Below are 13,562 nucleotides of genomic sequence, written 5' to 3'. Positions count from 1 at the left end.
CTCAGTTTTCACTGTGTCACTTCTGGTGCAGCTGTGCCCGGGGCTCACTGTCGTCTTCTACCAACACTGGGGTCTGGCGCCCGAGGCCTAGCCTGGGGAAGAGCAGTAGAAGGGCCAGCTGCTTCTTGGGGAGACTTTCTCTCCTGGCCCCCTATCCCCCAACCCCGTTTCTGAGTTTTTGGAGCCTGGTGAAGCCTGCTTCTCCCAAACCTCCCCGTTGCCAACCTCAGTTCTCCATTCCAGGTCAGCTTATCACTCTCACCCATCTGCTTTCCAGCTGACAAAAATTCTCTCCTTCCTTTGGGGTGTAAGCCTCTTAAAAATCCCTCTTTGATAATTCAAGTAGGATTTCAGGAGGTAAGTGTGGGGTGGAACCCTCCATCTTTAACAGGAAGATCTTCTCACCTCACATTTTCCCTCCTGCCTGCCTTGGTGTTCTGTTTTGTCTGTTTTTTGATTTTGCTCCCTGGCCCTCTGTCATCACCTTGGTGGTGTTTGACATTGTCAGGAGAGTTCCCTTTGGGGGAACCCAGTGAGTGCTGCTGACACAGTGGGACAGAAAAGAGGGGCGAGCTGGGAGGGAGCAGCTAAGTTCTCCTGTCTTTCAGGGAGTTGAGAGTGAGTTTTGCAAGGGCGAACAGGAGGGCAGGAGATGAGTCTGTGGGGAAACGGAGGCTGGGGCCTCTCCTTGCAGGGTGTGCTTGTGTTGTCAATGCCAATTTTGTCTTTCAGACCTGGGCCTGTCCCCACACCTCACGGCGCTCATGGCAGGTGGACAGCCCCTGGGGCACAGCAGCAGCACGGGGGACACTGGCTTCAGCTGCTCCCAGGACTCAGGTAACCTGTGTGCTTTATAAGCCTCTCGCCTGTTGCGTTTCCCCCATGTCGTTCCCCCAGTGCAGGCTCAAGAGCGGGCCGAGGGGCCTTTCCCACAGTGGGTGGGGGGTGAGAGTCTAAGTCTGGGTTTCCAGTCATGGTTTTGACTTTTCAGCTTTCCTGTGTCTCAGTTTCTTCCTCTACAAGATGGGGTTCTCAGTTCCTGTTCTCTCTGCCACACCGTGTTGGTGGGGGGCTGAGAGTGAGTGAACGCCTTTGCAAAGTTCAAATGAGAAATGATGATAATAAGCACTGGCCCAGAAGGGCCTCGGAGTCAGCCTGCCTGGTCTTCCGTCTCCTGTTGGCTTTTTAAGAGCTGTGTTATCTCAAGCAAGTTGCATGATCTCCTCCTAAACCCTCAACTTTCCCCATCTGTGAAATCGGGATACTAATCCCCATCACGGGGCAGCTGTGAGAATTGAGAGAGACCTAATGAATGTGAAGCACTCATCTTGTTCTTGGCACAGAGGGAGCCCTCCAGCAAGGTCAGCTGACCGTGTCGCCTCACTCCATGTCCTTTGGTATGAAACTTAGTCTCCCTGTAGAAATGCATCTCCACCACAAGTCCTGCAGAGCCCTCCCTTTAGCCTCTGCCTAAAGGATCTTGCAAACCCAGGGCTGCTCCTTGTCTGAGCGGTCAGCTACCTGGCATCAGAGCCATGGCACCGGGGAGGTGGGGATGTGGGAGCTGCAGATGCTGTATCCTGTGCTGGAAGCATGCTGTTAGAGCCGCAGGAAGCCCTGGGCAGAGGCAGGGAGTGCCTCTCTGTCAGCCGCACCCATGGCTCCACATTGCTGAGGAATAGCCAGGGCATCTGGCCACACCTGCTGCCCATCCCTGGTCTGGCTCTTGGTGCACTGGCACCTGGAGGGAGTGCTGCTGAAGCCGGGAGCGTAAAGCCGCAAGCCTGGCGGTGGGTCTGCCGCTCCCAGCTCCTGCATCTCTCTGCCCTTGGGAGCCTTTGAAAAATCACCTCTGACTTGACCTGTGTTTCCTGTTCCCCGTGAGTGCTCCAGGGCTGCGCCTGAGCCTGTGTCATGGAACTCAGGAGTGAGCCTTGGGGTTGGCACCGGGACCAGTCCGTGACCTCTCTTAGTCATGGAGAATTTTCCTTGGAAAATTTCTTACCTGGCAACCCAGAGGGCCTCGCACCACACGGAGTCATATGAAGCACTGATCACACCCTGCCCTCTAGGCCTGAGTCCCTCGTGTGATTTAAGGAAAGTCTCTGTTACTCCCCAGACTGCTTCTCTGTTCTCAGACAACTAAAGGGATCCAGAGGCACTGCAACATTCATTCATTCAGCAGATATTTGCCACATTCCTGCCTTGGCTGGACCCTGTGCCAGGTGCTGGGGGCACAGTGGTGAACTGCCACTGTTGTGGAAGCTTCAGTTCATAAAATATTGAGCTGTAAAGTATATAAAGATTATAAAGTATACAATTCTCATTGAGTTGTATACTTTAAATGAGTCGGTTACATGGCATGTGAATTACATCTCTATAAAACTGGCTTTGAAAGATGATAAATGTGTCGAGAGCTGTGAAAGGGGAAGCCCCAGTGGAGTGGGAGCCGGTGGGCTGCTATGGGTAGGGGAGTTAGAGAGGCTGCTCTGAGCATGCGATGTCGAAAGCTGAAGCGCACGTGGCAGGTGCCCCAGCGCAAGGAGTGAGGGGACAGCATTGTAGGCAGAAGAAAGAGCATGGGCTTCAGGGCACACAGACCTGGTGTGAGTCTCAGCCCTGCCCTTTGTTCGCTGTGTCCTTATCAGGAATGACAGCCCTCGATTTAGCTCTTGCTGTGTGCAAGCACCGTGCTGGATGTTTACATGTCTTAACTCAAAATCCCGACAAGTCCGTGAGGTAGACTGCATGATGACCCCAGGTTTACAGACATGGAAAGATACTAAGGCATTAAATAACCTGCCAGTGATTTTAGGTCTGTCCGAGCCGAGCCTATGTGTTTAACCACCGTATGCTACCTCCCAGAGGACCGTTTCTTCTGTATGTCGGGTAATCACACCTCTGCGAGGTGCTCTGAAACAGCATCTAAAGAGCTCCAGGTCTCCCTTTCTTCCTTATTTTCTGAGCTTCCAGGCCTTGGTGGATTGAAAGCTGGAAGCTAAGAGTGGGGCTGGATCTGACACTGGCCCTAGTGTGGGGCAAGAGCACTGTTGAGTGTCCCATCTCAGCCCTTCCTTCCCTCCCTTCCCTCTGCCCCATCTTCCTCCCTCTGCCTGCTCTGCCCACCTATCTCTAGGGGGACTTCCCTGACCTTCTCTCTTTATTTCCTCACTTTTTAGGGGTATATTTGTCAATTATTTTTTGATCCCCAAAGAACTCTACATTTTGGAGCTTTAAATGTTTATTTAGTACAACATATTTTAACTGTGGTGATAGAAATTCAGACTGTAAGAAGAATCACTCAGAATATCAAGTTCCTTTTAGTAGGACCCTCTCCTCCACTCGGCCCTTCTCCCCACTTCCCTTCCATGCTGGGCTGGCAGGTGCCATGCTTCTGGGGTCTGGCCACGGAGGCACACAACCCCTACTTCAGATAACTTGGCCGCATTTTTTGTGTGGCTGAAGCAGCCCCACTGGCTGTCTGCAAACTCGATGAAATAGGATGACAGGTGGGTGTTTCTTGGGTGTGTGCTGCAGCACAGTCAGCTGCCCTTGCTGATGGCTTTGGATGCACGGGAGAGAGGGGTGGACGGGGTGTTGAAAGGGGAGAAGAGGCCGGGAAGACTTTGGATTGTAGTGATATATGTGCAGTCTGCCCATTGTTTTAGGGACAGATATGATGCTGCTTGAGGACTACACGTCTGATGACAACCCTCCCTCTCACTGCACTTGCCCACCCAAGAGAAGGAGCTCAGTGACATTTGAGGATGAAGTGGAACAAATCAAAGGTTGGTTTCTGTGACTGACTGCTTCAAGAAAACATAGGGAAACAGAAAGGATTTTGGACAATTCCTTGGCTCAGACCGGCTCCCATCCCGGAATATACCAGGGCTCCATCCCTTTGCCCACTCCCTGGTTACTCCCAGCCCTGTTGGTCTCACCTAAGTCCTTAGGCACCCAGCTCTCAGAGCAAGCAGCACCGAAGCCTACGCAAACAATGGCTGTCAAACTCCACACACACACACACCCCACATGTGTTCATACACACAGCCCAGATCCTGGGTGAGGTATGGTTATAACTGAACCTGCTCTCCCTGAGCCTCAGTTTCCTCCTGTGGAAAATGAAATAATGGCCCAATGAGTGTGGGAGTGAGCGCAAGGAGTGAGGGGACAGCATTGTAGGCAGAAGAAAGAGCATGGGCTTCAGGGCACACAGACCTGGTGTGAGTCTCAGCCCTGCCCTTTGTTCGCTGTGTCTTATCAGGAATGACAGCCCTCGATTAGCTCTTGCTGTGTGCAAGCACCGTGCTGGATGTTTACATGTCTTAACTCAAAATCCCGACAAGTCCGTGAGGTAGACTGCATGATGACCCCAGGTTTACAGACATGGAAAGATACTGAGGCATTAATAACCTGCCAGTGATTTTAGGTCTGTCCGAGCCGAGCCTATGTGTTTAACCACCGTATGCTACCTCCCAGAGGACCGTTTCTTCTGTATTCGGGTAATCACACCTCTGCGAGGTGCTCTGAAACAGCATCTAAAGAGCTCCAGGTCTCCCTTTCTTCCTTATTTTCTGAGCTTCCAGGCCTTGGTGGATTGAAAGCTGGAAGCTAAGAGTGGGGCTGGATCTGACACTGGCCCTAGTGTGCTTGTCCATCGCTCCTACAGCAGTGATGGCCCTTGGGTCCTGTGAGGAGAATGAGTTCTGCCGCAGACCAATCCCTATGTTTCCACTCCGTCTCTTCCCCGCTCACCCCCAGCGCTGTTGTTTACTCTGGAACTTGGAATTCATTTCCCATCCAGACATGCTGATTAGGAGAGTGACAAGAGCCATCCAGATACCAACCAACATGACTGGGTTGTGGATTTGGTGGAGTCCAGGGGCTGTGCCATGTAAGGAGGCTCTTCAGAAATGTTGAATATGGAAATAAATATGGCCTCTGTCAGAGTTTTAGGTTCATAATTAATCACATCTCGTCTCCACACCCCTCCCTGAGTTCAGAATGAATGGAGAGGTTGTCACAGAGGTCAGAGGTGGAAAATGGTCATTCGCTTCACTGGCAAAGCAGATTATAGAACAGAGCTTGGGCGAGCAGCCTCATAATATATTTATATATTGCCCTTCTATAGGAAAAAATGAATTAAATGCTCCCCAACCCCCCAGCCCACGTAGGACCACACTTGCCCCATCATGCCTGTTTTGTGGGTGTGGCAGCTCCAAAGGCACCCTCCAGGCAGTGCAAGAGCAAGGCACTGCCAGGGGGTCCTCCCCTCCATGAGTGAGCGGCAGGGCCGAGAGTAGCCGGAGGCCCCTCCAGTCTTCCCCTCTTGGAGAGTGGGGTACAGGTTGCCTACTCTCCAGAAAATGTAAGGAGAGGATAAATTGTTCCCCTGAAATGTCCAGAGAAAATAGGCAATGAGTTAATAGTAACAGGGCACAGGGTGTGAAATTGAAGGGCTCCCCCCTCTCTCACTTATGTTCATTTTAGTTTAGGGCTCCTAATCCTGGGAGGGGCTTGAACCTGTAATGTCATGTCCAACCCGGAGGTTCTGCATGGGGAATCTCTGAGCAAATATGGAGAGGAGAGAGGGACATTAGGGTTTGTGGAAGTTTATGGACATAGATATTACACTGCTTCAGGGAGCTCAAAGACCAGAATACTCTTTCAAAGATGTAAAAATGTTGGTTAGCATTAGTAGAAAGTAGCAAGTCTTTTCTATGGGCCAGACATAGGCCAAACATCTTAGAAAGAATTCTCTCCTTTAGTTATCACAGTAACTTTTTACAGTAAGAGGTGTCTTATTATCTTCTCTTATTCTTATTATTTCCTTATACAGATGAGGAAAACTGAGGCTAGTTAGATACTTTTTCTAAGATTTCCCAGGTAGGAAGTCAGGGAGTCAAAGCTTTTAGCCTAGGAATCGAACTTTGAAACCCACGCCCTTAAGTGTGGTTTGTCTCCCTCCCTGGGGTGGTGGAGCAGCAGCAGCTTGTCCCCAAGGTTGTCCCCAGGCCTGGCTCCTCAGCTGACTTTCTTTTCTGCCTTCTCCCTCAGAAGCTGCCAAGAACTCGATTCTTCATGTGAAAGCTGAAGTACACAAGTCCTTGGACAGTTACGCAGCAAGCTTGGCCAAAGCCATTGAGGCTGAAGCCAAAATCAACTTATTTGGGGAGGAGGCTTTGCCAGGGGTCTTGCTCACGGCACGGACTGTCCCGGGACCAGGCTTTGGGGGCCGCCGAGGCAGCAGAACTCTTGCGAGCCAGAGGCTGCAGTTGCAGAGCATCGAAGAAGGGGATGTTTTAGCTGCCGAGCAGAGATGAGGGCCTCAGGGTGCCCTGGGGCTGCAGCCCGAGAGGCCTGCCCGAGGAGGAGTTCCTATCACCGCCTGGCCTTGGGAGCATGTCACAGTGTACAGCTGGCCACACACAGAGAAGGAACAGCATCTGGTGTGCAGCCACCAGGACAAGGACTGAAAATAATGTCTACAGCCCACAGCTTCAGCATTTCCGGAGACCACATGTGAGCTTCTTTTAGGTCCCAGTGATGGGACCAGAAGCATCTAAAGCCAAAAAAAAAAAAAAAAAAACACCACATAGAGATGTGGCTGTGGCTTTTTGGGAGGTGGGGCATGGGAGGACCAGAGACGAAGGGCTTGGAAGGAGACCCCCACATGCATCATTTCCTCTTCTTCCCACTGTGTGCTGGGAGTCCAGAGGCCTCAGGAGGACAACCCTCCCCAGTGTACTGTGGAGGATGACATAGCACGTCTTCCTAATGACACGTGACCATCCTGATGCTTCTACATGGTTGATGCGGGCAGTGTGGGACCCTCAGTTCTAGGACTGGTCCGCAGAGAGAGCACCCAGGAGCAGGGCGCTTCAGAGCAGTCCTCAGTGGTGCCACCTGCTGGTGCTAATAGGAACAGCCACAGGCCTCTTGAGGACTGGCCCACCCTGCCCTAACACTGACAAGTTCTGTGGTATTTCAAAAGGGAGAAACCACTATAAAAGACAAGAGGAAGGGCAGACAGTAGGTGTTCCATTTCCAGAATTAAAAAAAAAAATCCATTTAAGACGTACCACTGTTTTACCAGGACTGAATGGGACTGTAGTGCCAAACACAGCCAGGAAATAGAGAAACTGTTATTATTGAAGGGAATTTGTTCACATGGGAAAGCCTCATTAAATAGATTCTATGTGTGATGTTTGAGTGACCAGTGAAAATAGCTGGCCTCGGCTCTGCATAGCACACTCCCAAGAACAACAGTTACTATTATTACAAGCCTGGCATAAAATAAGATAGAAGCAGCCCTGGGCCCAGAAGCAGCAACCTGGGTTATTGGCCCAGCTCTGTCTTTGTATGTACATGTCATTTGGGACATCCTGTCACCTCTTTAGTCCTCTGTAAAGTGGGAAAATGGAGTGGAGTTGGATTGAATGATCTCCAAGATCATTTCCAGCTCTGATCTTTGGTGTTCTTGGGATTTGTAAAGCAGAGGTAGGTAAAACGCAAAAGCAGACCCAGGGACCGACCTTCATATAACTCTGGAGTGTGGTTGCTCATGTACATGTGAAGTGCAGCCAGATCAAGGTTCTGTGGCCTTGTTTGCCCTGTCCATCAGAGCACAATCTGGATAGAATGCCAGCCACCAAGATGCGTGAGGGGCAGGGTCACCATCTCGGAAGGGGAAGTCCAGGAATGTGATTGGGATGGTTAGACCTCTCTTCTCCTCCCTTTGAGCTGGAACAGCAGTTGAAGTTTGGTCCTGGAGTAATCGCTGTGATGACTTGGGAAGCCATTGGCTCTCCTCTTGCGTCTGCCCTTGAGCCTGCATGACTAAATAAGTACAGGACTTCTCTGCTTTGGTTGGCAGAAGGTAGATTCCAAGGAGATCTTGCTGGTTGCTAAGAGGCAGCTGTTCTAGAAAGTGAATTACCCTTGTGGTGTTTTCTTTGGGGCCTAGCTAGCTCCTGGTGAGGTAGTGTTTTTGTGTTGTGTGGCAGAAACCAATGATTAGCTGGTCCCCCGGTCTGCAGTTTGTAAAAGACCTTTCGTGAGGCCTGGAGCCTTGCTACCTGTGGTGATTCAACTCAACAACTATTCTGGGTCACTGGATGCCAGGCGCTGGCCTAGCTCTTGGATGGGAGTGGGAAGGAGCAGAGGGCAGGTCCACCTGTGCAGGTCAGATACTCCGCTTCCATCACTGGATGGCATTCCTACGTCTGCGTGTGGTTCACGTTTTCTATATATATTCCCTGTATATATTTTTTCTAGCACTTGTCTCCTTTCTGAAGGGACCGTATTCCTGATCGATTAGTATGCACAGAGGTGGAACAGGACAGAGAGACCTTTATCTCTAGGATGGGTTGCTGGTTAGGTGCAGGCGTTCTTGAGTGCAGCGGCTTGGCTTTGAAACCCGAGGGTTGGAGAATGCTCCCGACTGTACTAGACTGGGCTCTAGGAAAAGAATCCTGAAACAGCCTCCCACTCCCCCACTGACCCCACACTAGCTGAGACAGTATGGAATTTAAATAAATCTAGAAATACTGCATTTCACAAAATGATTCACTGTGTTTCCCTTTTTTTACTGAGGTCCAATTCATTTAGTCATCTACCAGACACTGCACATCCACTGTGTGCAAAGCACCAGGCTAGGTTCTGTAGGCAATACCACTGCAGTGTGCACTCTGACTCAGGGAGCAGGACCTGAGGGATACCGAGTCTAATAACTAGCAAAGTCAAGTCGTGGTTATACAAAGAAGTGTGGCTTCAGAGGGAGGTGGGTACTTCCAACTACGGAGTCAGAGATGGCTCCAGGAGGTAGGTGACAGTTTGAGCTAAGTCTGGAAGGATATTTGGCAGCTAGAACCATATTTTTCATATTCAGGAATTCAAATTTGCCTTTATTCAGCTAGAGAGAGAGAGAGAGAGGAGCGCGTGGGGGAGAAGGAAAAGAGAATTTTCACACATTCTGAAGTTCCCAAGAGGCAGTTTTGAGGATTCTGCCACTAGTGCAGAAGGTCGAAACCCCCAGTGTCCCCACTAAACCCAGGTTCATTAGCTGTAAACTGCCATGCGATGGCAGTTCCGGATGGGACCACAAGGACAGTGGCACATGGGACATTTGGCTACTTGTTAGCTTAAACACCTCAGTCCTGTGTCTTCTGGTTTTGACAAGACCACATTTAGGACTGCTGCCCATCTCTGTCTCTCTCATTGAGATTTCCGCCTTACTGGGTCCCTGTGCTATGCCACAGATACCAGGTTTGGGGTTGTTTTGACCCGGAAGGCATTGGGAGTCCCACATTACAGAGCACACGCACAGCTCAACACAGCCATTTCCCCGGTCAGAGGCACCAAGACTGAAGTTCAGGCCCTTAGACACTAGGTGGCAGCGGTGTGGCTGTGCAGAGCTAAGGATGAACCTGAGAGCTTGTTTGCCTCTGGCTCGGTGCTCTTGTTTTGAATTCCTTTGCCCTCATGGTGTAGTCCACGGCCTTGGTGACCAAGGACCACCTGGCTAGCCTGCTTACGTGCATGACCCCATCCAGGTTCACAGGTATTGCCACTGAGTGATCTTAGGTAGATCACTGCTCCTGGAGAAGCAGAGTTGAGGAGTGTAAGACAAGGGCCATCTAGTGCCAATGTTCCTTGATTCTTATTTGAGGAGCTACTATGTGGTCTTTCTGTAAACAAGGGAACAACCAGTGAGACTAAATATTTGCAATAGATAGGCTAAGGAATTTGGGTTGAGACAGGAGAGGGAGGAAAAGTGCTTTGATACAGTGACAGATTGCTAGTCTGTTCAGGTTGACCTGTATGAGTATTTTCCATCCCGACAATATGCCTCTTAGATACTTGCAGACTACACATGTCTCTGGATGGACCACAAGATACATTCATGACATGTGTCCAGCCTTGAGCCCTGGCTGTGTCCTGTCTGGAGGGAATTGTGAGGATGATGTGGCTATCCAGAGGAGGCAGTGAGCTGGCATGTGAATGCCTACTGTGGGCCTGACCTGCTTGACATTTGAGGGCCTATGATGTGTTCGGTGCTGTGTTAGGTACTTCCAAATGCTTTCTCTCATTTCACTCCAGTGCAGATGTGATATAGTGAGGATGGTGAACAGTAGGTCTGGTTAAGTCATGACCTCAGATCCTGTATTTCCACTTATTACCTGGGTGTTTTCAAGCAAGTCACTTGGTATTTCTACTTACGAGTTTCCTCATCTGTGAAGGGAAGTTTTGTCATCTGTTTCTACGTGGAGACACACAGAATTGAAGGAGGCCTCCGTCGCACGGTGATTGTCTGGATTCTATGAGGAAGCACTTGGAAAGCATGCAGCACAATGCCTGGGGTGCAGCTGAAGCTGAGCCACTGGTGTTTCTTCAGAGTATCTCTGTGGGGAGGGTGTGTTATTCTTGTTTTATAGGGATCTCTGTAACAAAGCGAGAATCTTGAAAATATAACTGTTTTCCTAGATGGGAGGTGTTAAAGGTTGTTACCTTGGGAATTGTCATATTTGTTGCACAGCAAGGAAGGACTTTCGGGAAAGCAGGGACGTGGTGAGGAACAGAAGTCAATAGAGAGCAGGGAGGAAAGGCTAAGTAGCTTCTGGAACTTGAGAGGTCTAAGGGAGCCAAAATGAGATTTTCTATTAAAAATGTCTATCCTTGGCTGGGTGCGGTGGCTCAAGCCTGTAATCCCAGCACTTTGGGGGGCGAGACAGGCAGATCACCAGAGGTCGGGAGTTCAAGACCAACCTGACCAATATGGAAAAACCCCATCTCTACTAAAAATACAAAATTAGCTGCACGTGATGGTGGGCACCTGTAATCCCAGCTACTCGGGAGCCCGAGATAGGAGAATCACTTGAACTCAGGCGGTGGAGGTTGCAGTGAGCCGAGATCGCGCCATTGCACTCCAGCCTGGGAAACGAGCAAAACTCCACCTAAAAAAAAAAAAAAAGAAAGAAAAAGTCTATCTACTGGCCTGTTTGTACAAAGATAAAATCATTCTGATTTGTCCTGAATGACTATCAAAGATGATCAAACCCCTGGGGCCTGGTGGAAACTTCCAAATCATAGCACAAATACAGTCTGACCTTCCTCACAGTCCAGAAAGGACATTCTCCCTGAGAAATGCCCTTGGTTGCCGAGGACAGCTCTGTCCTGTAGTGACAAAGAGACTGCCTGGCTGTGGCTCTTGGGTTCACAGAATCCCTAAACTTCCAGGCCCCTAAGAGGCAGGGCAGGGATGCTACCCACAATATATGCAGAACCCCAGAGGGAGCCCATGGGGGAGAGAGGAGATTACCGTTTTCACTGTAGGCAAAGGACAATGGCTGTGATCAGCCATATATGCCTATAAGAAGGAGCAGAGCCATACTGTCCTTGTGGGTTGGGAGAGGGGACACAGAATCCAGGGAAATTGACGTCTCTAAGTTAAGCCAGAGTCAGAGCCGAACTCCAAGTCTTGGCCAAGGGGCTGAGAAAAGCAAGGAGCCAGTCTTACAGGTCAAGGAAGATGAGGGATAGTTAAGAGTCATCAATATCGTAGAACAGGCCAGCAGAGCTTTATTAAGTAGGTAGAACTATTATAAACCAAGGATGTTGGGAGATATTTTAATATCTGCTGGCCAGACTTAAAAAAACTGAAGGCCCAAGGAAAGTGACTGGACTCACTGGAAAGTATTTGGATTCCAAAGTATTTCCAATACCTTGAAGATTCCTTTGAAAATATGAAAGCACAAACTCAAATCTGCACAAGATTACAAAAGCGCAATTTTGGTCAGTGTTATTTTTAGAATGCAATACACAAAGCTGTGTTCATTTCTCTCAGCAAGCATTTTCCTGGGCAGTATTAATAGCTTAGGAATCAAATGCCACTTTTGTTTTTCCTTTTTTCATTAGTTTGAAATACCACAAATCCCAAGTGAGTCAGTCCTCCCAGAGGAAAAGACAGTCCTAGGGAGGACCACAGGCCAGGACAGACAAGGTCACACGGAGAGCAGTGGAAGGAACCTGCATGCTTAAGGGACAGAGGACTGTGTTCTGATAACAGACCCCTGGATGCAGAAGTAGTTAAAAACCAACCTTCGAAAAACAAAAATCCCAGGCTAATCCTGAAATATATTTAACTTGAAGTCTTTGGATAATTTTTTTAAGGTTAAAAAATGTTTAGGATTATTATAAATCAACATTTATAAACAAGCAACAGTGTATTTGGAATTTTTGTTTACCTGATTAAATGTTTTTGGTATGTGTATAGCTGTGGAAATGGTGAATTTGTACTTGGACTTGTGGTCTGTGGACTTTGCTGGGTGCCTCTGCCTTTCTCCCATTTTCTGCAGCCATATCCCTATTGCCAACCTCCCTTCCCATGGGCTAAAATGAGGGAGACTGAGCAGAAAGGGGTGGATTGCTGCAGAATTGACGGGGGAGTGCCTATACCAGAGTCACCTGCAAATCCTCATCCATGCATTTTTCATAAATTCCTCCAAGGTAATTAAATTCAGATAACTGTTTAAATGACCTACTTCTCACCATGCCCAAGAAACACTCTTAAACCAAAGTTTTTATAGGAGCTATGCCGTCTATCCATCTACAGATAAATTCTCTATCCCATAATCAAAGTCAGAGGGCAAGAGGCAGATTATCGTTACCATTGAGACTCAGAACCACCTCAGGGCACGAAACCCCCCTTTTCCTGACCCCCTTACCTGCTACCACTGAAATCATCTTCCAAGTGGATGGTGGCCCTAGGGTCCAGTTTGCTGGGCTTTCGGGGGTCCTCTGACACACACCCAATCTTGGAAGCGGCTGGCACTTGTGAATTCTGCCTCTGTAGAATGTTCTCTCTTTGCTGCCTCCTGATGGCTTGTCTGGCTTGCCCTACTTCTAAGCAATATACACCATCAAAACTGCAAAATCACTGTGGGTGGGGGACCCAGTTCATTTAACAAATACTTTATTTATTTATTTATTTATTTTTGAGACGGGGCCTCGCTCTGTCGCCCAGGCTGGAGTGCAATGGCGCAATCTCGGCTCACTGCATTCTCTGCCTCCCGGGTTCAAGCTATTCTCCTGCCTCAGTCTCCTGAGTAGCTGGTATTACAGGCACAAGCCACCACGCCCGGCTAATTTTTGTGTTTTCAGTAGAGGTGGGGTTTCACCATGTTGGTCAGCTGGTCTCGAACTCCTGAGTTCGTGATCCACCCACCGCGGCCTCCCAAAGTGGCTGGAATTACAGGCGTGAGCCACCATGCCTGGCCAACAAATACCTAAAAAAGAATTTTTTTTTTTAGAGCAGTTTTAGATTCACAGCAAAACTGAGCAGAAAGTAGAGTTTTCATAGCCCGTCTCCCCCATCAACATCCTGCGCCAGAGCAGATGAATACCATTTTGATTTTCTTCTATTGTTTTTCCTGACAGTTACTCCTTCACCCCACTAGTCCTCCAGTATCCTCTGTCCTGTCACTTTCCCAACACCCCGCTATAGCTCATCCCTTACTGTCTTATTACAGTGGAAGAAATAGCATACTGTGTGCTTACAGTCT

At 49.1% G+C, this 13,562-nt stretch overlaps 1 protein-coding gene across 8 annotated transcripts in view; it reads left to right on the top strand.

The window, feature by feature from the left end:
- Positions 1-12,271, top strand: part of GPR161 (G protein-coupled receptor 161) — a 58,298-nt gene extending 46,027 nt beyond the window's left edge. For all 8 annotated transcript variants that reach the window (XM_033198765.1, XM_033198763.1, XM_033198764.1 and 5 more), the window contains 3 exons: positions 733-837; positions 3,669-3,788; positions 6,058-12,271. In XM_033198765.1, coding sequence (XP_033054656.1) covers positions 733-837; positions 3,669-3,788; positions 6,058-6,323 — 491 coding nt within the window. In that variant the 3' untranslated portion in view covers positions 6,324-12,271. The remainder of the gene's footprint in view (positions 1-732; positions 838-3,668; positions 3,789-6,057) is intronic.
- Positions 12,272-13,562: the final 1,291 nt, after the last annotated feature.

Source organism: Trachypithecus francoisi, unplaced genomic scaffold, assembly GCF_009764315.1.
Source record: "Trachypithecus francoisi isolate TF-2019V2 unplaced genomic scaffold, Tfra_2.0 Lachesis_group5, whole genome shotgun sequence".
Taxonomy (NCBI): Eukaryota; Metazoa; Chordata; class Mammalia; order Primates; family Cercopithecidae; genus Trachypithecus; species Trachypithecus francoisi.
This window is presented reverse-complemented; position numbering and strand designations above follow the sequence as displayed.